Source organism: Heloderma suspectum, chromosome 1 (assembly GCF_057233095.1).
Source record: "Heloderma suspectum isolate Gila_16-S chromosome 1, 16-S_ref, whole genome shotgun sequence".
Lineage (NCBI taxonomy): Eukaryota > Metazoa > Chordata > Lepidosauria > Squamata > Helodermatidae > Heloderma > Heloderma suspectum.
Genome location: NC_139458.1, coordinates 114,756,023 through 114,779,008, shown reverse-complemented (window position 1 = coordinate 114,779,008; position 22,986 = coordinate 114,756,023). Strand labels below are relative to the sequence as shown.

At 40.9% G+C, this 22,986-nt stretch overlaps 1 protein-coding gene across 4 annotated transcripts in view; it reads right to left on the bottom strand.

Annotated features, from left to right (window-relative positions):
• SBF2 (SET binding factor 2) overlaps positions 1 to 22,986 on the bottom strand; it is a 388,549-nt gene that overhangs the window by 16,032 nt on the left and 349,531 nt on the right. For 2 of the 4 annotated variants that reach the window (XM_084854235.1, XM_084854241.1), the window contains exons 30-36: positions 21,126 to 21,188; positions 19,233 to 19,420; positions 13,679 to 13,855; positions 11,298 to 11,399; positions 10,022 to 10,207; positions 2,565 to 2,691; positions 616 to 743 (exon numbers count right to left, since the gene is read on the bottom strand). In XM_084854235.1, coding sequence (XP_084710361.1) covers positions 616 to 743; positions 2,565 to 2,691; positions 10,022 to 10,207; positions 11,298 to 11,399; positions 13,679 to 13,855; positions 19,233 to 19,420; positions 21,126 to 21,188 — 971 coding nt within the window. The remainder of the gene's footprint in view (positions 1 to 615; positions 744 to 2,564; positions 2,692 to 10,021; positions 10,208 to 11,297; positions 11,400 to 13,678; positions 13,856 to 19,232; positions 19,421 to 21,125; positions 21,189 to 22,986) is intronic. The other 2 variants (XM_084854251.1, XM_084854261.1) reach the window with 1 other exon arrangement.

The following is a 22,986-nucleotide window of genomic DNA, read 5'->3' as shown; positions in this document are numbered from 1 at the left end:
AAGCTATTAGTTGTTTCAATGCAGAGCGATAGGACAAAGACAACATTGTGGAGCCCATATAAAATATTGCAATTATATCACCATGTTCAACAAAATTAGAGGGAACTACGTTTTCCCCACATTGCCTGTGGAAAAACCCATCAGTAGAATGTTGCAGAACAAATGCTTTTTGCTATGAATTAAAGTGGACTGGGATCTCCCCTCCTAAAGGCAAAAAACACAACTACTTCTTTATGCCCATGGGCCTGTATGTATGTATGTATGTATGTATTTATTTATTTCATTTCTATACCGCCCAATAGCCGAAGCTCTCTGGGCAGTTGTATTTAACACCAACTCTCCATTCCACATAGCAAGCTACTCTTGAAACTGAGGACACTTTATGGCACAGGGGTTTGCTGTTTACAAAACTAAAAAAAATCAGCTGGGCAGGTCCAACCCATTTGGATCCTGGCCATTATTCTTAAGTAGAGAAAGAACTACTGTCTAAAATTTAGACTGATAAACATTCTGGACAGTTAATGAAAGTTTCAAATGGGTAAACATCAATTCTACTGACAGCAGACTTTATTTAGGTATAGAGATTAAAAGATCCTAAACATTTCTGTTTTATACCTCTGTTTCAACTGGTGCATAGAGGTAATTGAAGAAAACAGGACTCCTCTTGTGTATTTTGTCAATGCATTCCCACATGCAAATTCCTTTTTTGCCATGTTTCTCTCCTTTATCCTCAAACAGTGTCCCTAATGAAAAAGAAAACAAAGTTGAATGAAATACTATTTCCAACATAAAACAAACCTGCCTTGAGGGCCCTTTGGTTGGAAAGGGTTAGGAATACAAATACAAATGAAGTAGAATAAACGTAAATACCAATAGAACTTGGATTTATAAAATGTCCTTCCAAGACTTAAAAATGTTTCAGTTATCAAAATAAATATAACTGGAGAGATATCACTGCTCATTGTGTGAAAACTGCATGCCTATGCTATTCCACACACAATTTATGCAGAGACATATTTTAATAAGGACCTTGGTTCTTTCTGTAATAATTGCATAAATTATCTCCCCCAAACCAAAATACAGACCTTTAATTGAAAACTTCAGTACACTCTTGATGAACAAATGATAGAAGAGCTAATGGCCTTTAAATTTTTGAGGCTCATTTTTCTTATACGAATTCTTTCAGGTAATCAAATTTAAATCTAGAAGTACCTCATAGGTGATGTTCTGCTTTTTTGGAACATTGTCCATACAACATGTTTGTGCTCAAGGCCAGCGACACATCTGTCACTCAGACCCAGTTGTAAAGGCCACATGCAAGTAAACACACTGCTTCCTACGCATTGCTTCTGCTTTGCGTCTGGTTTAGCAAACAACCCATGAAAGCCCTGTTCCTAGGTTATTTGCGGCAACATCCGAACCCAGCACTCTGGGCCGTTGAGGGAGAAACAACCCAGAGTTTTAACCTAACAACAAACTATGGGTTTAAAAACTCAGGGTTGTTTCTCCTTCAACGACCCAGAGTGCTGGGTTCATACATCACATCACCAGGTGTTCCTGAGTTGTTTGCTAAACTGGATGTAAAGTGGAAGAAGCAAGCAGCCAGGAAGCAGCATGCTTCCTCATGGCCCTGACCAACCATGGGTTAATTATGTGCAAACCGGGTCTTTGCAATGGCCACTTCTAAAATAAGGCCAAACCTTTTTCAAAACCAATGTTGTTAGCTGCAATAGTAGCCAGACCTTTTTCCCTGGAGGGGGGAGAAGTGGCAGTAGGAGAGGGGAGTGGCGGTGGTAGGGAAAAGAAGTTGGAGCGAAACGTGGCCAGTAAGGAACAGAGTGCGTGTGTGTGTGCGTGCTAAAGGTTGGGGAAGATGCATGTGACTACATATCATGTGTACTTTCAGCCTAAATTGTATTATGATGAGAAAATTAATAGCCTTGTAACAGACAGCTCCCTGTGGACATCTTGGTGTAATTTAACTGTCAATACCAAGCCTGTTACAAGCAACAAATTGAAGAGAAAACAAAACAAGATTACCACTCTCAGTATGCCATTTTAAGGAGAAGATGAAGAAGTAGAGAAATTAGGGAGAATAAGTTTAATGAGAAAAATAAGATAAACAGGCCTCCTAAAGGCAAAAGAAAGCTGAAGCCTTTCTTCATCGTTCTGAAGGCAGGATTAACCTGGTGCAAGGAGTACATGCTTACCTTTGGTGATATCACATACTGGGCTCTGCCGGATAGGACAGGATAGGCGGCTTCCCATGCATGGTGCCCTCCTGCTACTGACTAATAATAGTAGTCAGTAGCAAGTCTTGACTACTTGTCAAGAACTATTAAATGACATAGGTAATGCCCCTTTAACGTCTCAAGGTATAGAAGGAATTTTAATATATCAAAGAGTGACAGGCATATGCTATATTTTTCTCCCGTTTGCTGCATCAGTAAAACACCAACTTACAGTGGTAGTATTTCTGCAAATTCAGTATTAACTTTAGGCAATGCTTTAAAGTAGAAATAAAATAGCAACCAAATCAACATCAGCCAAACTGGGGCGCATACCATGTTCCAGTCTTTCATAGTCTGAGTCCAGCAGGAATGTTTTAAATCGATTGGAAACACAGTGAAATGCTAAAAACTTCAGGTAATACTGATTGAATTCAAACTCTGTTGGATACTGGTTGTGAATCTGAAACACACACACAGAATGGAAACATTTTTATAGTCAAAGTAAACCAAGAACAGCTAAATATATTCTTTTGTTCCTTCAGTTAGACAACCCTGCAAGCTCTTCCAAAAAGCCCTTTGCCTGCTAGATTAAAATAAGGATATCCCTCAAAGTAGTACTATACTGATAGGGAGAGATCCTAATTTTGTGTTTTAAAATAAAGTTATCTTAATGAACAAACAATGACGTCTACTTTTAATGCTGACTTTATCATAATGCCACTTGCATACTTTCTCAGTTGGATGTGTCTAAGCCAGTTAGGAAAATATGGTGCTATGGTTTACTTCTTCAAGCACAAAGAGTTACAAGAAAATTGTTAAAATATTTGTCATATTCAGAAAATTTTGTCCACTTCCAACCCACACACTGTTTACAATCCACAGCAAAACTGAATTCAAATATTTGCAAGGTATTTCTTATTTTATAATACAATGTATTGTAGCTTTGGTTATGAAAGCTAAAATGCTGACAATTTGTATAGAACTGAATGGACTACACAATTGGATAAAAGGGAAAAAAATAATAAACATCACAATTTGGCAGCTTTCAATCTTACACAATTACAACTAAAAGTAAATTGCATATATTCCCAGAACATCTATAGCTCTGCTGAATCCCCAAACTTCTTATTTTGCCTTTAAGTCACATCAGACACCTATAGGAATCTCTGTGGTATGGTGTTTACGCATACTTTGTGAGATGCGTATACTGTAAGAATACATGCAGATGTACATATCTGTGGTTCTGGAATTCACTGCCAAGGGAGGCTTTGTTGTCCTTCCACCAACAGGCAAATACATTTTTATTCAGGCAGGCCTTTGGCATATAAGCTGGACTGTTGCTGAAGGGACTTTTAACAGGTTGGTGCTGTTTATTTCTTTTATTGTTGTGTTTTAATGTATTTCTTTTTATGTTATGTTTTAATAATATTTTGTTTTTAATCTGGCTTTTATTTTAGTTGCCTTGCGCACCATTTTTGGCAGAAAATACATAAATAATATTTTAAGCAGTGAGCCTTCCATGGGTCTGCACTCAGTTCTTTTTGGTCATATGTACCAGTGATCTCAGGAGCAACTGTTTACTTCTATTTCCAGCAGAAACTAGTGTGCAGAGTGCTGACTGGCTTGTTCTTGTGACAATCACAAACACAAAGCCACCTCTGTCCCCATTTCCCAGCCAGCTGTGCAGAGTGCTGATTGGCTTGCCTTTGCAGCAATCACAAAGTCCATTGCCTGCCTAAGAAAATATTTTAAGTTTTAAAACTCAAAATTTTAAAAACACAAAGCAGCTACTTTTTTTTTTTATAAAGTGCCAAACATTTAACCAGATAAACATGCTAGGTGCTTGATTTTTTTTAAAGGCAAAAGGATGGGAAAGGTGTGAAAAATCCATGCTGCATTCAAAGTTGGGTATTACTTCATTTATTTAGTTAAATATATATATATCCCACCTTTCTAGACAGGTGTACTGAAGGTTGCTTTCAAGATAAAAAATATAGATCACAAAAGCATGGAAAAAGGTGTTGAAATCCATGCTGGATTCAGAGTCACCAATCAAGTTAAAATACAATCCTAACAAGAACAAATAATATCATAAAAAATAGTGCTGCCAGGAAATAAAACACATCATTCGAAGATCTAAGTAAAACATACTACTAGAATAAAACAATGTTAAGTGTTCATTTAAAAGTGGGCAAAGAAGGGCCCAGAGAAACCTCCCTTGAGAAGCTATTCTATAATGTAGGCCCTACAGTTGAAAAGACCCTCTCTCTTGTCTCTGCCAACTGTACCTCTGCTGGTGAAAGGACAAGCAGAGTCTCAGAGACCAACTGCAGATCTTGGGAAAGTTCATATGGAAGGAGGAGATTCCTGAGATACCCTGTTTCCAGGACATTTTGGGTGCAATCTTTTGGTGGTTTAGACAGAAATAAGTCCTACAACATGGCTGGCTGGAGGATGCTGGGGGTTGTAGGGCTTATTTCTGTCTAAACATGCATAGGATGGCATTCTTAGAGTGTTAAAGGCCAAAGCCAGCACTCTGAATTGAGTATGGAAACAAGTTGGCAGTCCATGAAACGGGAACAATACTTGCATAATAGGATATGTGTATCAGTAGAAGAATGAAGGTGGTGGTGGTGATGGCGACAAAGCAGAACTTGCTGCACAGCAGAAAAATGTGCTTTGACTCCTATAGGGAGGAATGCTTGTACTGTGTGATGATTCCAACTTAAAACTTAAGGGCTGTTCATTTTACAGGGCTTGGAGCAAACCAGCAGAGGGCCAAGGAGCTGAGAAGAGATCACTGGCTGCCTAGAGTTTCATTCGTGTAAACTTCCTTGTCTTTTAGCATGATCATTATTTAGCCTCTGCACCTACTCTTGTCTTCAAGCCAAGCTACAGGTTATGTGGGAGATCTGTTATCACAACTTCTATTAAACTGAAACACAGCTGGGAACGTGAAAATTTACTTGCAGTAGTGGAGGAGGGATGTTTGAACTCTTCCCGCATGCCATTTTCTCGGTCACAATCCCCATCCCCTGTTGTTGCTTGTCCACAGAAGAAAAATACAAGTCCCCTAGAAGATCTCCCAGATAACATGTACTTTGCTCCTTCTTCTGCAGGGGAACAGAGGAGCAGAGCAAGGAGGAGACTGAATGGCTCCAGTATTCCAGTTTCATTTAGGACCTTCTGCATCTTATTTTTATTAACCTCAGTCACAACTGTTATATTTTACTGAATTAAGTGAAATTACTTAAAATCATTAGCAGTTAAGTAACATCAGGTTTTGTTTACTGAAGAAGTGCATCCATGTACTGCAAGTGGGATGACAAATTGGTATTGAAAACATATCCTAAGTCCCCAAGTGAGAATAAAGAAACATGAGACAGAGGTAAAGCTAACTGGTTTAAGAAAACAATCCACTGAACTGGGGAGCAGTGGGGTGTGTGTGTGTGATTCCCCCAATCCCTAATGCTTCTTTCAAGTTTGACTGGCATCCCTGTGACAATTTATCGTATAACTAGTATACAATTCCTCAATGGAAAGATCACAGATGTTCAAACATGTTGGGAATTTGGAGAAATATGACGGAGAAGTCCGGCTTTATGACTAAATAATACAACCTAGGACAGCACACTTGCTGTATGAGTCATAGCTCTGTGGTAGAACACATGCACAAGGTCCCAGATTCAGTCCCTAGCATCTTCAGTTAAAAGATGTCAGACCTCTAACTGGGACCTCAGAAAGCTGTGGCCATTCAAAATAGTTAACACAGGGACAGGTGGATCAATGGTCTTAACTCAGAGTAAGGCAGTTCCGTATGTATACAGCAGGATGAAAACAGCCTTGTTTGGCCACCAGAGTTAACAGCACCAGGAAGGGTTCTGTGAAGAGAGAACTGCAGGGGAAGGAGAAGAGATCACTAGAAATGATGTATGTGTGTGTGTATATATACATATACATATACACATACATTTTGTTGTTGTTCAGTCGTTCAGTCGTGTCCGACTCTTCGTGACCCCATGGACCATAGCACGCCAGGCCTTCCTGTCCTGCGCTCTCTCCCGGAGCGTGCTCAAGTTCATATTCATTGCATCGGTGATGCTATCTAGCCATCTCATCCTCTGCTGTCCCCTTCTCCTTTTGCCTTCAACACACACACACACACACACACACACACACACATAAAAGTAGTTACTCGCCACAACCTAGAGGTGTGCACATCCATCTTTTTCTTCTCAGAGGGTGCCTGCACAGAACTCCTCAACTCTAGCACTTCTTTAAAAAAAGCTTTAAAAAAATGAAATTATGCTGTTGTGTCTACACTCGTTTCCCTCAGTGTAGGAACGATGGAAGCCTCATCACACCAGGTCAGACTGTTTGTCTATCTAGCCCTGTATTGTCTACTCTGATGGGCAGCAGCATCTCTCCAGAGTCTCAGGCAAGTGTTTCTTCCCATCACCTGCTAACAGATCTTTTAAATGTTAGAAGCCAGGGATCAAGTCTGCACCATCTGCATATAAAGGATGTAGTCTACTACCAAGCTATGCCTTCAAAAAGCTTCCCAAACTGTTTTTTGAGCATGGAGACCCGGACCCTCAGACAAATTCTGATATGCACACTGTTGTTGTCCATCTGGATTGCTTCTATTATATTCAAAACAATACAATGTTCCAAGTTCTTCCTTACTAAAAGAACTGGTTCTTGCTATCATGAGCAGCATGTCCACTGATTTCCCATTGAAATCAGTGAAAGTTCAACAGATATGTCCTATTCAATTCTTTGGATTGTACCCAATCTCTCTATTAACATAGAGAGAAAAGGTTTTCTTGAGAAAACCTATCCTCATTATTGCAGGGGAGGGAGGCAAGAGAAAAGAGGTAGGAAGAAATAACATCTATGATTTAATTTTTATGCAAATGCAACATTATTCCCACAAAATTAACCAACACTCTAGACATGAGCTGGTGCCGAACGTGATGGGAGCTTGCTGATATGACATCACTGTCGCCAACCCTGCCTCTTAGAAACAACCAGAAGTTCTACCAGATGTTGCTATTGTGAAAGAATGATTCACATTAATAATTCAGCTGACACCTGGGGATATTGGCATAAACAATGGCTTTTTAGAAGATGACACAGTTCTAATTTAAGACTCTCTGCTTCATATGTTCTCTCTAGTTGAAATAAGGACAAGTATTTCCCCCGAGCATCCTCCTGTTTCACCCAACATGTTAAAAGAGGCATGCGATGAAAAAATCACTTGCTGCTCTCAATTGTTTGAATATTGTACTTCATGAAGTTGTACTGAAGATCCAGATGACCGGGAGGTTTCCATAATGATAATATAACATCTTTGAGCACATAGAGAAATAAGTTATTATTTCTAGAAAGCAATGTTCTACATATGTAAGATGGCAATGCAAAAAACAGTTATTCCAGTGCAAATCTGTTGGCCATAGGATTTCATAATTGTGGATAGAGAATAGTTTTATGTGCAGAGACAGCATAACTCTGCTTATCAGATGTTGGGAGCCAGCAATAAGAGATGGATATCCCCATTGTGCCCTGTTTGCAAAATGACCTGTGGCATCCACATGTCTTCCGTCAGAAACATGGTACTGAACTGGAAGCCCTGGCATTCTCATTTTTGTCTGTTGCACTGACTCAAGTAGATGGCTTAACATCAGTGAGCTCTGAATGTGTACAACAATCTTACATGCAGGGGTCCACAAATATTCCCATGGCTTACTAGCCAGCCACTATTTCTGTTTGCCTCTTACCTCCAACCCTCTTCCCAAGATCTGTAATGAATGCTGATGGCTTGAGGGAGAGGCAGGAATTTTTCTTACTTGTGCTGGGATATGGCAAAGGTAAGAAAGAGGGGCAGACAGTTGATGTCTCTTGTCTTCTTCAAACTGGAGGGGTTGGGCATTGGAGACACCGTATTGCGGTGGTTCCGGTCCTTCCTCTCCGGCAGGTACCGGAGGGTAGCACTGGAAGAGGAGGTTTCGGACCCGTGGCCACTCACTTGTGGGGTGCCACAGGGTTCCATCCTCTCCCCGATGCTATTTAATATCTATGTGAAGCCGCTGGGGGCTATCATCAGGAGGTTCGGGGTGCGGTGTCATCAATATGCGGATGACACGCAGCTCTACCTCTCATTCAAATCTTCACCAAGGTTGGCCGTAGAATCCCTGTCCAAATGTCTGGAGGCGGTGAGTGGCTGGATGGGGAGGAATAAGCTGAAGCTGAACCCTGACACGACCGAGGTACTTTTGGTGGGAGACAAGAGGAGGCTGGGGGATGTTGACCTGGTGTTGAATGGGGTACGGCTACCCTTGAAAGACCAGGTCCGCAGCCTGGGGGTCATTTTGGACTCCCAGCTGTCCATGGAGGCTCAGGTGTCAGCTGTGAGCCGGACAGCGCTGTATCAACTCCATCTGATACGGCGGCTGCGCCCCTTCCTTCCCGACCATCTGCTCCCATCGGTAGTACATGCCCTGGTCTCCTCTCGTTTAGACTACTGTAATGCGCTCTATGTGGGGTTACCTTTGAAGACGGTTCGGAAGCTGCAGCTGGTACAGAACGCGGCGGCTCGCCTGATTAAAGGCAGCTGCCGGTGAGATCACATCACTCCAGTGCTGAAGGAGTTGCACTGGTTACCAGTTGTTTTCCGGGCCAAATTCAAGGCATTGGTTTTGACCTTTAAAACCCTATATGGTTCCGGCCCAGCCTATCTTAAGGAGCGCCTCCAGCAAACCAGACAGGCCGCTTAACAAGATCAGCCTCGGATGGCCTTCTCTCTGTCCCATCAGCTAGGACAGCTAGACTGGTGGGGACGAGGGAGAGGGCCTTTTCTGTGGTGGCCCCCACTCTGTGGAACTCCCTCCCTAGGGAACTCCGCCATGCCCCCTCCTTAATGAGCTTCCGTCGTGCATTAAAAACGTGGTTGTTCAGGCAGGCATTTGGGGTGGGTTAGGGTATTTTAGAAAATGTTTTTACTGTAGAATTTTATTGTTTTAAACTGTTTTATTGTATGTTGTACATCGCCCAGAGTGGCTGAGTGACCAGCCAGATGGGCGATTAATAAATTTAATAATAATAATAATAACAACTGCTTCACAAGAGAGAATGTGTGCTGCTGGGTAACCTTCTTGCCAGGGGCAAACCACTATGAAGTGGATTTGGGGATACTTGTTTACTTTCCCTTTGAGATGTATTGAAGAAATAGTGATACTACTACTACAAGTGCCACTACTAGTGGTATTACTATTGTACTACTAGTCGTGAAAGAGCGATACTACTACTACAAGTGCCACTACTAGTGGTATTACTATTGTACTACTAGTTGTGAAAGAGCGATACTACTACTACAAGTGCCACTACTAGTGGTATTACTATTGTACTACTAGTCGTGAAAGAGCGATACTACTACTACAAGTGCCACTACAAGTGCCACTACTAATGATATTACTATTGTACTACTAGTCGTGAAAGAGCGATACTACTACTACAAGTGCCACTACTAGTGGTATTACTATTGTACTACTAGTCATGAAAGAGCGATACTACTACTACAACTGCCACTACTAGTGATATTACTGTTGTACTACTAGTCATGAAAGAGTGATATACTACTAAAAATTCTATCTTTTAAGCAATAGCTTTATTGTCATGTATTCTACTGGCAGCATAAAACATGTTCCAGTTTCTCTAACCAAATTGCCTATCACCCTGGAATGTTGGTACTTTTGCGACCTCATATATTACAGACACATGGCTATGCTTACCTGGTGCACACAATCCAAGAACTGCAAGAAGACAGGAGCAAACCCGCTCCCCTGACAATTGAGAGTCAAATTACTGCGTTGGCTGAATTTATGGCCAAAGGACAGCCACTCCTTTTCCACTAGCATTTTGAAGCCTTCGAGTGTTCGATAGAATGGATCACTGAGTAACTGCACAAGAGACACTACCTAGGACATAAAATGATATTTGTATGTTAACATCAGATACCGTGCATACAGTGCATATTAATATACTTAATAGATAACAGTGGTTCCCCAGCACGTTTTATTAGTAGGGGATATGGCTGGGTACTGCAGTAATTCATAGCTTTCTTGCTATCTTTCACTCTACCAGCCATGCAGTGTTTCTTGACAGAAAGCCTTGTACCTAATTTAAGCATCATAGCTAGGCATTTATGTCCTTCTGGAGGATGGAAATAGTGCTGTGCACGTGCAGTTACATTATTTGTATTTGAGGATGGATCAAACCCTACCATGGTATTAGACATGGCTTGCCACAATAGCAAATATTGGGAGTGATGAAGCTGAAGCTCAAAAAATGAAATAAGTTGCCCAACGTCTAAAATTTCTATTCATGATTGTTGCCTTGAGTTTTATTAATTACTTTTTTTACAGTTGTATGACTATTCTTATGAATCTGTTTTATTGTAAGTTGCCTTGGAATGAGATCTGGTATCACTGTTCGTTTTACCAGTGGTTTGCTCCTATTCCATACAGGCAGGGAAACCAAAATTCCTGGAAGTTTTTTTTTACACCAGTACTTAATATATCTTTCACAGAATTACAGGGCAAGAGTGCTTGCATGTATGAATATGTGAGGCTGGTTTGCTCCTATTCCATACAGGCAGGGAGACTACATATCAGCTTGCCAGCAGCACAAAAGTTCATTTCTTTCAAAAGCATCAATGGATTCAAAGGATGAGGCTAAGATTTTCTTGAATAGCATACAGAAGACAGCTAACTTTGAACAATGGAAAGGGTCTTAAGTGAGATATATTCTCTTATACTGCTGTTCAGGATAGGTTGCTTTATACACTCTAAAATGTGCTGGAACTTGAAGTTATTAAATAAGCATATAATTAGTTGGTCAAAATACAGTGGGTGGGCTCCAACTAGCTCCCTCCACTAACAGAAGGCTCCTTGAGTGGAATGGGAAGAGGAGCAATTTTCAGTGATCCACCCCCTGCCCCCTTGGCCCAGATCTGCTCTGGAGCATTGACCCAGTGTGTCCCTCTTTTTGCAGACCATAATAGCTCACCTGTGCTGTGATATCCCAGCCATCTTCCAGACAAACCAAAACTGAAGAACCATTCTCAAGCAGCTCTGATATAACCACACCCAACTGCATTATCCTATGAAGCTATACAAAAAGATAAATGCCACACATTATTAGAAAGAAGGATATATTGGTCAATAAAATGATTGCTAGAATCAGACTATGCTGGTACTCAAAGAATTCCAGCCTTTTAAGAAATTAATAGACACAAACTTTGTTTTTAAATAAAAATTATTGGACATATTTGTCTAAAAGCTACAATCCTATGTACACTCAGTTCGGTTCAGGTCTTGTTGAGCTCAGAGCTTGTAAACATTACAGCAACAACAAGAATTTGGGGAACGCACTACCATGATGCTTTTTTTGATGGCATCTCCATGGCAGAGGTAATGCATAGCCCAACTCTGAGTGAGAAATTGTGGAGATCCTTATTGTAGGGGAAACTCCGTCCTCAATATAAATCTAAACAGTGCTTAGAAATTTCCAAAATCCTAAATAATATTGTCAACCTTATATTGACGGGTAATCTGAGTTTAGAGATATTAAGTAAGAAATAGGGAACCTGGTGCCCTCCAGACGTTTTGAATTACTACTCTGATAATCGTCAACATTAGCCATGCTGGCTAGGGCTTCTGGGAACTGTAGTCCAGAACTTCTGGAAGGCACCAAGTTGCCTACCCCTGTATTAAATGCTCAATTCCCCATTACAAGCATATCTCATCCTTAATCTCTTCGAATCCAACACTTTCTCAATTCATATAGTTATAAAAGTTGTGATTCTATGACAGACACTACAATGACAAAACAATATAGTATAACCCAGATTCTGAGGGCTAGACATGACACTATTCATGCAATTAGCAATAGTGTGGACGGCTTTTTAAAAGTAAACTGTAAGCACGGGGTGCCCCAATTCAGATTGGGACCCTGGCATGGGGTACAGGGATTTTAAGCCTTTGTCTGCCACTGGGGTTCCAATCTGGATTGGGTCCCCCACACTTGCAATTTACTTTTAAAAAGCCATTCATGCAATTGCTAATTGCATCACATCTTGTATGGTCCTCAGATCATGTCCACTGTAGAAAAACGTGGCTAAAAAATATTTAGATGCAAAGTACTGAACCAGAAATGATCCATTTCATTTTGCAGGGACTTGTTCCGAAGTACTCAACCATCACACAATGAGGTGGTTAGAATTTAAATTAAAAGATAATATACTCAGCTACATTATTACTCATGTTACATAGATTTCAGTGCTGTAAATTTAAACTAGATTAGTTTTAATAATAGCAATAGAAGATGTAAATTGACTTCAAGAAAAGATGCAAATCATTATAGCCAAATATATTTTTATTACTCATTTCATTTAAGAGGGGCCATGCAATGCTCCAATTGTCACATCTAACATCTGTCACTGTGAATATTGCACTGAAAAAAGGTCTGTCTGCATAAGAATCCAACATATTTCATTTAAAGCAATTATGGAACAAAAAGAGATTTTTTTTGCTTGACAGAAATTGCACTTTGTTTTGTATCAGAAATCTCATTCATTCATTCATTCATTCATTTCTATACCGCCCAATAGCCGAAGCTCTTTGGGCGGTTCACAAAAATTAAAATCAAATGGCACACAATAAAACAATTTAAAATATATAGAACATTAAAACCACAATATAACAATACAACCACAATAAAACGTAGCAGCAGTGCAGGAATTTAAAATACAGATTTAAAACAGCAAAGCTAAAAGTCTAGAAAGCTAAAATGCTAAAATGCCTGGGAAAATAAAAAGGTCTTTACCGGATGCTGAAAGGAATACAATGTAGGTGCCAGGCAAACCTCACTAGGGAGCTCATTCCACAGCTGGGGTGCCACAGCAGAAAAAGCCCTCCTCCTAGTAGCCACCCACCTCACTTCCTTTGGCTGGGGCTCACGGAGAAGGGTCGCTGAGGATGATCTTAAGGTCCGGGCAGGCACATATGGGAGGAGGTGATCCTTCAGATAACCTGGCCCCAAGCCATTAAGGGCTTTAAATGTTAATACCAGCACTTTGAATCGGGCCCGGAAATGGACTGGCAGCTAGTGCAGCTGAAAAAGTACTGGCACAATATGAGCTCACTGGCCAGTCCCTCTTAACAATCTTGCTGCCCTATTTTGGATCAGCTGAAGTTTCCGGACCGTTTTCAAAGGCAGCCCCACATATAACGTATTGCAGTAATCCAGACGAGAAGTTATCAGAGCATGGATCACTGCAGCTAGGCTATCTCTGTCCAGATAAGGGCGTAGTTGGTATACCAGCCTAAGCTGATAAAAGGTGCTCCGTTTATGACTTTATGAGTTATGACTCTACCATATCACTTTACCTGCGGGAACCACTCTGAATCTCCAAGTGCTTTAAGGAATGTTATTTCGGAATCTGCAGGAATACTGCTAGGAACACAAGCACTCATGAGCTTTTTAAAACTAGCTTTCACTTGCCGGATGTCACTGAATTCGACTGGAACAAATTCACAATTTAAAGCAAAATCCAGTTTGAAGCCCTGTGGACAAAGGAGGTATTTACTTTAGTTATTCATTAAAAAAACACATGTGCTTTTAGAATATTGTTTTATTACCAAGTAACTTCCCTCCCTTCTTGTAAGAGCTTATGGCTTTTCTGAGTCTTGAAACCATCATGGCCTACCAAGTATAATGCCTTACATACTTTCTCCTTGTAGAAGTTTTTTTTTTACTGCACAGTCCGCATGTCCTTTCTCTCCACAATTTCCTTTTTTGTGTCTTCCTTGCTATAATGCTTCCTCTTATACTAGTGGAAAGCAGGTATAGCTACCAAAAAAGGAATCTACATCTTTTCTGTTACTCTGTGGATTGTTGTACTCAATTACCACAATTATTCTTAAAGCAGATGGTTGCCCTTCCCTGCCCTTGAAGTCCTTAGCCACAGTATAACATGAAAGACAGCAGTGAAAAGTTCAAACTTTTGGAGCTGTCTGCTTTATATTAGGCTGTGCAAAATGTTCATGGAAGCAGAGGTTTAAAGCCTCAAACTACAGTTAATATTCATGTAAATACATCAATATAGTCTCCATGAAATGTTGTGTGGCAGACCTCTGATACAGAGAATAATTTCTAAGGCTGAGCACTACCACAGATTGGCCTCAGATCTCACCAACATCAAGTTAATTATTTTGAAACCAAAAGAATAGCCTTCTCTTTCATTTTTGCAGCAGCAGTATATTGTAGGATGTTAACAGAATATACAGTCTAAGTTAATGCACAATAGGGGACAAGAAAAATGTTACGTAAGAAATACTAATCAGGCTCCCTGATGCACCTCTTAGTTACATATAAAAAGGGTACTTAAGTGTGACTAGTTGTGCCATTATGTGGACGGACATAAAACTCAATATGCGTCTGATTGAAAACAATGAGCTATGGGTAAATAGCATCTACATTTGGATGATGCCATTCTCTGAGGAATTTCAAAAGCAGACTTTAGTGGGAAGTAGTTGAATAAGAACTAATAGCAAAGTTTGGTTAAAATCCAACCTAAGTTCTACTTAGAGTAGATCACTGACATGAATGGGACTTAAGTTAGTCATTTAGTACAAGGACTACTCTCAGTAGGACTTATTCATGACTAACTTAACTCATTTCAATGGGTCCACTCTAAGTAGGGGTTGTGTTGGTTTTTACCCTTTAATTCTATTTGTCTGGATCTGAATAGAGGCAATGGTTTCCTCTTCCATCACAGGAGCCAATTTACTTAGCAATGCCAAAGTTACTGTGTTACTGCTGCTTTGAGTCAGAGTGTTTATTTTGCACACATTTAAACTCTAACTGATTTGTCACAGACTGTACATTTTATATTTCATTGCCATTTAACCCCACTTTTTACAATTCCTGTCATCCAAGTGTATAAATACATGTGATCTAAGAATAACACTTTTATGTGTCTACAAAAACATATGCCATAATAAATGTGTTAGTCCTCAAGGTGTTACAAGACTCTTTGTTGCCTTTGGATGTGCATTTGATGTATAGCTACAATTCCTAGCTCAGCAAGCAACAGTTGGTCTATTTAAGTACTCACATGCTATCCCAAAGATATGCTCTGCAATCCAGCACTCAGTTATGGAGCATCTAAATCCTACTGAAATCAACCTGTTAACTGTAGTTCTTTGAGTGGCCATCTATGCATTCACAGATATGAGCTCTGTGCCTGTGTGGAGCCCCAATTCGGGAAACTTCTATAGCTGAGGAATTTTGTCAGGAACCCTCCCTCACCATCTCAGTGTGCACGTCCACAGCGGATTCCCACCTATTCCCTCAGATCCTTAAGACCGACTCTGTGGCCTCAGAACTGAGAGAGAAACATACCTTCAATACCCAACATCAAACTCGAGTATGACACCGAAGAGGGGACGGTGGGTGGGTTGTGTGAATGCACAGATGACCACTCAAAGAACTATAGTTACAGGCAGCATCCTGTCTTGCTTCTTCATGGTCTCTATACATCACACATATGGGTGAGCTGCAAGCTAACTTACAAGGTGCTGGATCAGTATCCAGCTACAACACAGACGAGAGGACAGCACGACCAAAAGCACTAACATCTCTAGCCCTGACATCCAGTCTATAGTGCTTCACAAAGGTAGACGGTGTCGACCAGGTCACAGTGCAGCACAGTTCAGGGATGGTGATCCCTCTGTTGAATGTGGCCGATGTTGCTACTGCAGGAGTGGAATGAGCTTGGACTGGGGCAGACAGTTCAAGTCCAGCCAACTCATATTATAGTTCAATTGTCTTTATGACCCAAGATGTGAAGCGCTGAGTCAAAAGAGGGTGACCTTTGCACTTGCCACCATAGCAGACAAACAGTTGGGGAGAGAGTGTAAACTGCTCAGTCCTGGACTTGTAAAATGTCAGGGCCCAGCAGATGCCCAACATGTGTAGAGTCGATTCCAGCGGCGAAGATGGGGACATAAAGAAGGCAAGCAATATGATGTCTTGATTTAAATGGAAATCTGGCAGAACCTTTGGTAGAAAGGCAGGATCAAGTCTAAGCACTACCTTGTCTTTGTGGAAAGTTAAATAAGGTTGGCCTACCATGAGTGCACAGAGCTCAGGTGAGTTCCGAAAGGTGGGAGATGTCTGAATGGCTGAAGAAGGAGGGTGTTCAAGTCAAAAACGCTGCTTGCTTCTAGACTCTGGTTTGTGGTGATAGTTGTATGGCTTTGGTGGTTGGGATGGTCTTACAAAGGCCAACTGCTGTGACTGTTGCAATGAAGGTGGCTGTTGGTGCTGGTACCTGGTGTAAAGTCTCTAGTATCAATGCCTCTGTTTTGGAGACTGCTGAGGCAAGAAACCCATACATCGCACTGTGGTCAGGGCCTTCTAAACAGAATCCAGTGAGTCATCAGTTTTAGGGTTAAATACGCCTAGTCTGTGAAAGGGCAAGACCTTGATATGGGCCCTTGTTTCTTGTGGAAGCCTGGGGGATCGGAGCCAGGTATGGCGACGCAAGGTGATGGATCCAACAAGTGTCTTCATGTCACAGTTGACTTGGTGCTGCGATGTATTAATTTGTTGCCTCAGCAGTTTTAAAGCCTCCACTTGGAATAGCTGTCCCAATTCTTTCTTATCTTCAGGAAGATGTTTCAGGAGTTGGCCAACCTTGTCCCAGAGCAGTAACTAATAACCTGGTAACTGGCGATTTTGAGGCCCATTGCCGTAGATGAATAGATCTTCCTTCCTAGTAGATATAATTGTTTACCCTCCTTATCAGTAGGTGATGAATGGGCCCTATGGGCCTTGCCTTGCACTGCCTCTAGAACCGTTGAATTAGGTGCCAGGTGTTTAAAAAGGTGCCACTCAGCGGACAATTCTTGTAAGCAATACAGGTCTTCAGGCATTTGAAGCATTGTAAATGGATGCTTCCAAGATTGTTTTATTGTTGCTTCCAGTGCAGGTAGGAGAGGAATGGCCACAGGGTGGAAAGAGTTGGTCTTCACCAAGTTAAATGCTGGAACTTGTACCATTGAAGCCACCTGTTGTGTCTCTAACATCAATGCTTGAACCATTCTGAGTACCTGGCTGGAAAATTGGCCCAAGTCCTCGGATGGGGAAATGGGATTCATTCGACCCAACCAATGCATCCAGGGACAAAACTGAAAGGGGGCAGGAGGACTGTGATGTCATGTCAGACTGGTAGTCCTTTGCAGGGGATAGAGGAGACTCCTAAGGAGGAGCCTGTGATGGATTCTACTTTTTCCCATGTCTGTACTGAGTGGACAAGTCAGTGTCCAATTGTGACAAAAGTTGGTGTATAGGCTGTGGTTGATTGGCAGGTGGAGAAGGAAATATTTGTGTCAATTGCTGCGGTCTTGGGTTGGGGAGTCTTGACACTGTGGCTGATGGTTGAAATTTATATCGGCTGGCTCCACCATAAGTTGAGTCAGGTCGGTGAGGGAGGTCCATGGTGTTCATCATGCTTTTCCCTCTTGTGATCTCCTTTATTGCCAGTCTCGTGATGAATAACTGTCCCATCTATAGTGAGGGGATTGAGACCTCTCCCGGTATCAGATGTGCTTGCAAAAACTAGGGGCATGACCCCTATAAGAAGAGGTGATGGAATAGGTTGATTCTGGTGATTGTTGATGCCGATCATATCCCATACCGTAATCATCCCTCTGATAAGGGCGCAGAGAGTGATGGATCCCTAATCTTGCCTTCCGATATAGGGGCATTTAGTACTGTCTCTACTATTTGTGATGGATTCATTGTATGAGTTGCTGAATGCATCACTGGTGGAACAGGTGGGATTGTCATCAGTACTGACGGGAACAGGTGACCAGGAGACATTGGCAGGGCAGTGGGTGGACTTGGTATCGACAGATGCTGTCGATCCCAAGACACTGATTTGAGCTGAGATGTTGGATTCGAGGGGGATGGCTCATCTCATGTTGGAGTTGCGGGAAGCACTGCTGAAATTAAGGACTGCTTTCTATCCCAAGGAGCTTGTTTCGATTTTGGGAGAATCGGAGAGCCCGATGGGTGTGCTCAATCCTGAGACATGGCGGTAGGCTTTTCGTCGGTCTTCTTCTTGGGTTCAGAAGAAGGGAGAGCTGCCTTTTTTGAAGTTTTTGCTTTCTTTGAATGCTTCTTAGCTTTCCGCAGTGACAAATATCTGCCTGGTGTGGGGGGATCTTGTGTACTCAGTGAAGTACGGTGTTGAGTGTGACCACAGTGAGGGTGTGGCAGCCTCAGTTTTAGAGACAATCTCTTTTGGTTCCTCATCCTCTTCCAGTGCACTTTGCCAAAGTGCAGCTTTTAGGTGGTCAGCTCGATTTTAACGGGCTTGTTTGGAGAAAGCCTGACAATTTGAACAGACTCCGACAACATGACCTTCCCCAAGGCAGAATAGGCAGAAAGAGTGCCCGTTGGAAGACAGCAGCTTTGCCCCACAGCAGGAGCACTTTCTGAATGTGGTCTGAAGGGCAATTGCAGGATGCGAAAATAGAAAGAAATAATAAAAAGGCAAAGCAAACAGGCAGAATAATAATAGAAGAAGAAAACGGGAGAATAAAAACCTCAGCTTTTCCAACAAGAATCCTATCAGAACAAAGTCTGATCGCAGAAGTTCCCAAAGGACATCACTACAACGGCAGTTGAAAGAGAACTAAAGGAACAGGTGAAAACCCACTAGGGCTATGGGGAAAGGCTCCTGCCAAAACTCCTCAGCTATAGAAGTTTCCTGAATTGAGGCTCCGTGGAAGCGCAGAGCCCATATGAAGCATAGAGACCAGGAAGAAGGACCGTATAACTCTGTGCTATATTGTACCACAGTTATATACCATTCCTAATATGAAAAGCAAGCAAGCAAAAACCAGAACTGCATGTGGAAAACAGACATACCTTTAGTTGAGATTTTTCTCCAAATATGTAGAGGGCAGCTTGGCGCTTCAGAAATCGGTTTTGAAGATAAGCACTACTGCTGGTATAAGAAGGCGAACCATCTTTCCCTGCTAATCTTGCACCAACATCAAGGAAAGGCATTTGAGTGCTGATAAACCGGCTGCTAGAACGCAGACTTGCCCACACACCTTCATAAAGATCAAAAATATAATAACATTTTTCATGGAACTGGGTTATTTTGTACATCTCCAATGAGGCATGCATAGACAAATGTTGCTTGAAAATAAAATATTTCCTTCTCAATCGTAATTTTTACAGATGTCAAACATAATGCACCTGGGGAAAAAATAATCCTGCTCTTAATTAATTCATAATCAAGATTCATCAAGCTGCCCAAATTGAGAATAGTCAAATCACTTCATAACTAATATTTTATACAGCAATCTTCCTGCACATCCAGTACAGCTCTCAGGTGGCCATGGTGTCCCCTCACTGCAGACCAGCACGTTGAGGGCCTCCTAAGTGAGATGTGGGAAGAGGAAGCTGCTCTTTCTAGGTCTGGTACATTCATTATTGCTGTGGTATGACTGCCATCACAATACTACTTCATGTAGTTGGGCTCTATGTTGCAGTAGTAACTCAAGCAAGCACCATATCACTGGGGTCTTGTGATTACTTCTCATGCCTGTAGAGATGAATTACTGGCATTAAAGTGAGCATATGATTAAGGCAATCCATTTGATGCTATGCTTGCATATGTTACAGCTACAGTGTGGAGCTTGGCCATGATGGCTGCCAAGCCACAGAGATAACGCATGAACCAGGCTACAACCTGGGTGCCCCCCTTCCGCAGCTCTTGTGGTCTTACGAACTTCCATGTGAAACAAGAGGCTACTGCTCTCTAGCCCCAATCGCTCTTTAAAACCTGCAAGTATAGTAATGCACCAAGGATGGAGGCTACCTGAGTGCATTTATCACCAAAAATAATTGTTCTTTTGAGTGTTCCTGGCCCAAGGATATCACTGTGTTTACTCTGTGTACAGCAGAGTAGATTTACTCAACATTAATGACAGGAAACTTTCTGGTGATATAGCATAGTCAATCTGCTTGCTTTAGATGTGAGCATCCTGGTCACAGCTAACAAAAATGATTTCTTATGAAATTGAAGTTGAAATATAGCAAGATATATGCAACACTTCATCTGGAAACATGTTTCCCATATTATTAGTAACATATAAATAAATAATAATTTGCCACCCAAGACTCACAGCTCTCATTGACAAAATAAATATGCTATTCCTGTTTTTAAAAATTAGAAACTAAAGCAAGTCCAGAACAAAACATTCCCTGCCCACTTTTTGGCACTGACAAAGCAGGACTTGATTATAGCTTGCACCACATAAAAAGCAACAATCACTGCAAATTTAAAAGCACATGCAGACTATAACACTTACCAGTGATGGGTTACAGTGATTAAAGGTATATAGGTACCTACTTTCCACTCTTCCCTGCCACGGTCTCTTGTCTTAATAGAATATTTTTTCCTTATGAACAAAAGTGGCATTCAGCATGCTAATTTGGAGATCCCTACCTCTTTTCCCAGCACTAATAACAAGAATGTCAACAAGAATGCTCACTCCTTAAGTAACTATATTTCTTTATTTGGGTACTGAGCAATAAATTCGGATGATCCAATTTTTCAGTATATGATTTTTTGCAATGATTGTGAGGATGCTTATGATCTAGAAATCATTCCACATTATACTGTTGCAAGATTATTCCGTGGCAACTGAACTATGTGCCTAAGCAAGTTAACATGGTTTCTTTAATGTATACTGATATGCACAATCATGGAGATGGTAGAATGTACTATTAGTGCAAAAAATACAGTACCTTGATAAGCTCTTCCTGATTTGGAATTTGAATGTGTGAAACATTTATCTCTGTACCCAAGCACTGGCAGATAGCAGTAAGGACAGTAGGAAAAGGAGGAGCAATGGAATGCACATTGCAATGAGACAGTCACAGCAAATTGAACAGGAGAGAAGAAAAAGGTTACTTGTACATTTCTATTTATTTGATTAAAATAAAACTGTATTTTATTTTTAACAGCTAATGCTAAGGAATCACAAAAAATTGCGAAAAAGAGCTAAAAGAAAGAAAAGCTGCATTAAATTATTTACTAAATACATACTGTTCATGGCCACTGCAGTAACTGCAGACATGCAAAACAGCCAAAATGATGCACCATTGTTATTATACCAAATGGAACCTTGTACAAAATTTGTAAGATTTACCAGTGAAAATCCTTAGTACAACTTATCTCTATTATTTATTTTGATTGGCAGAAACATAAAATCTACACAGGGTAGAAGTCCACAAACCCTTACCTATATAGATCTACATATAAAGCATCATGCCAAGCACAAGTCATTTACAGTCAAATTATTAGCATGCATGGTTTTGTCCTTGGGCACTCCTGTTGAGCAGGACTCATGCCCTGTGTGGGAGAGGAAGATCTAGTCTCATGTGATTTCGCTACTTAAGCCATTTGGTATAATGGAAATGTAGTTTTAAATAGAAAATCACAGTAATAATGACACCTGCTTTTTTAAAAAAAAGTATTTTAGCTTTGATTCCACATTTTTCTACAGAGACATCAAGTAATTTGAGAACAGTAGGCAACCATTATTACTGCGGAAACATTCTATTCCACTAACATTACCACTTAATAAATATTTAGATGTCTGGAGTATAAGCTGGATGCCAAACATTGCTTCATATACCTGATTAGATACTATTCGATACTTGAGCCAAATAAAAAGGGTAATGAGAAGCAGAAGCCTCTACTTCAAGTAATATATTTGCACTCCTGCAAAATTAAACTATTTGGTCATATTGCTGGTAGATGCCATAAACTATGGGATCTGGCATACTTGCCAGTGCATCCCCATTTGGGGGGATTTTGACTTTCCTTTGAACAAAGAACACTCTAGCTCCATAATTATGGAGATACGGTTAAAAAAAAGAAAAGAAACAAGCATTGTTTGCCATAAAGACTGTACCTAGAACGGGGTTCTATACGAAGCTTCCAATGGCTATGGTAAGGGACTTTCTTCTACTAATGTACTATTTACATCAGGACATAGTACATGTAAAAGAAAGAAATGTACACCATAAAGTTGTAAATAGTTGTCATTATTTCTGTTGATGTTGAATGGTTGAATTACAAGCAATTGCAACTGATACTAGATCAAACTCAAGAACACTACCATGTTTATATAATCTGCACGACTTAATCTAATTATCATGAACACAAAAAATAGCTTTCCAGGTTGCAGTACATTAATTTTTTTGATTTGCGGTAAAAACTAAGGTTTGTAACACAGTATAGTCAGGGGAAGGGCAGATGCTTCCAAATATAAGAGTAAAAAATAAGCGTTCACTCCTCATGAAAACATAAGACATCTCCTAGAACATGGTAAACTATAAATGGCACTGTTACTATGAAGGTTCCAATACTTCACTGTTGTACACATTGCATTGTGGGAGTTAATGATGGCTATATGACTGGAGAGGAAAAGGGGTGAGTTCCCATCATGCTTCACTCCAGGCACTATTACATCTGATCTGGTTGTCATATTTTATGACAACAATGCTTGGAGATCGGTGACCTGGGAATTACTTCCACTAGCAGGGAAGGGAGGCATTTGACAGACCAGATCTCCCCTGTTGCCTGTTCTGTATGTAGGGG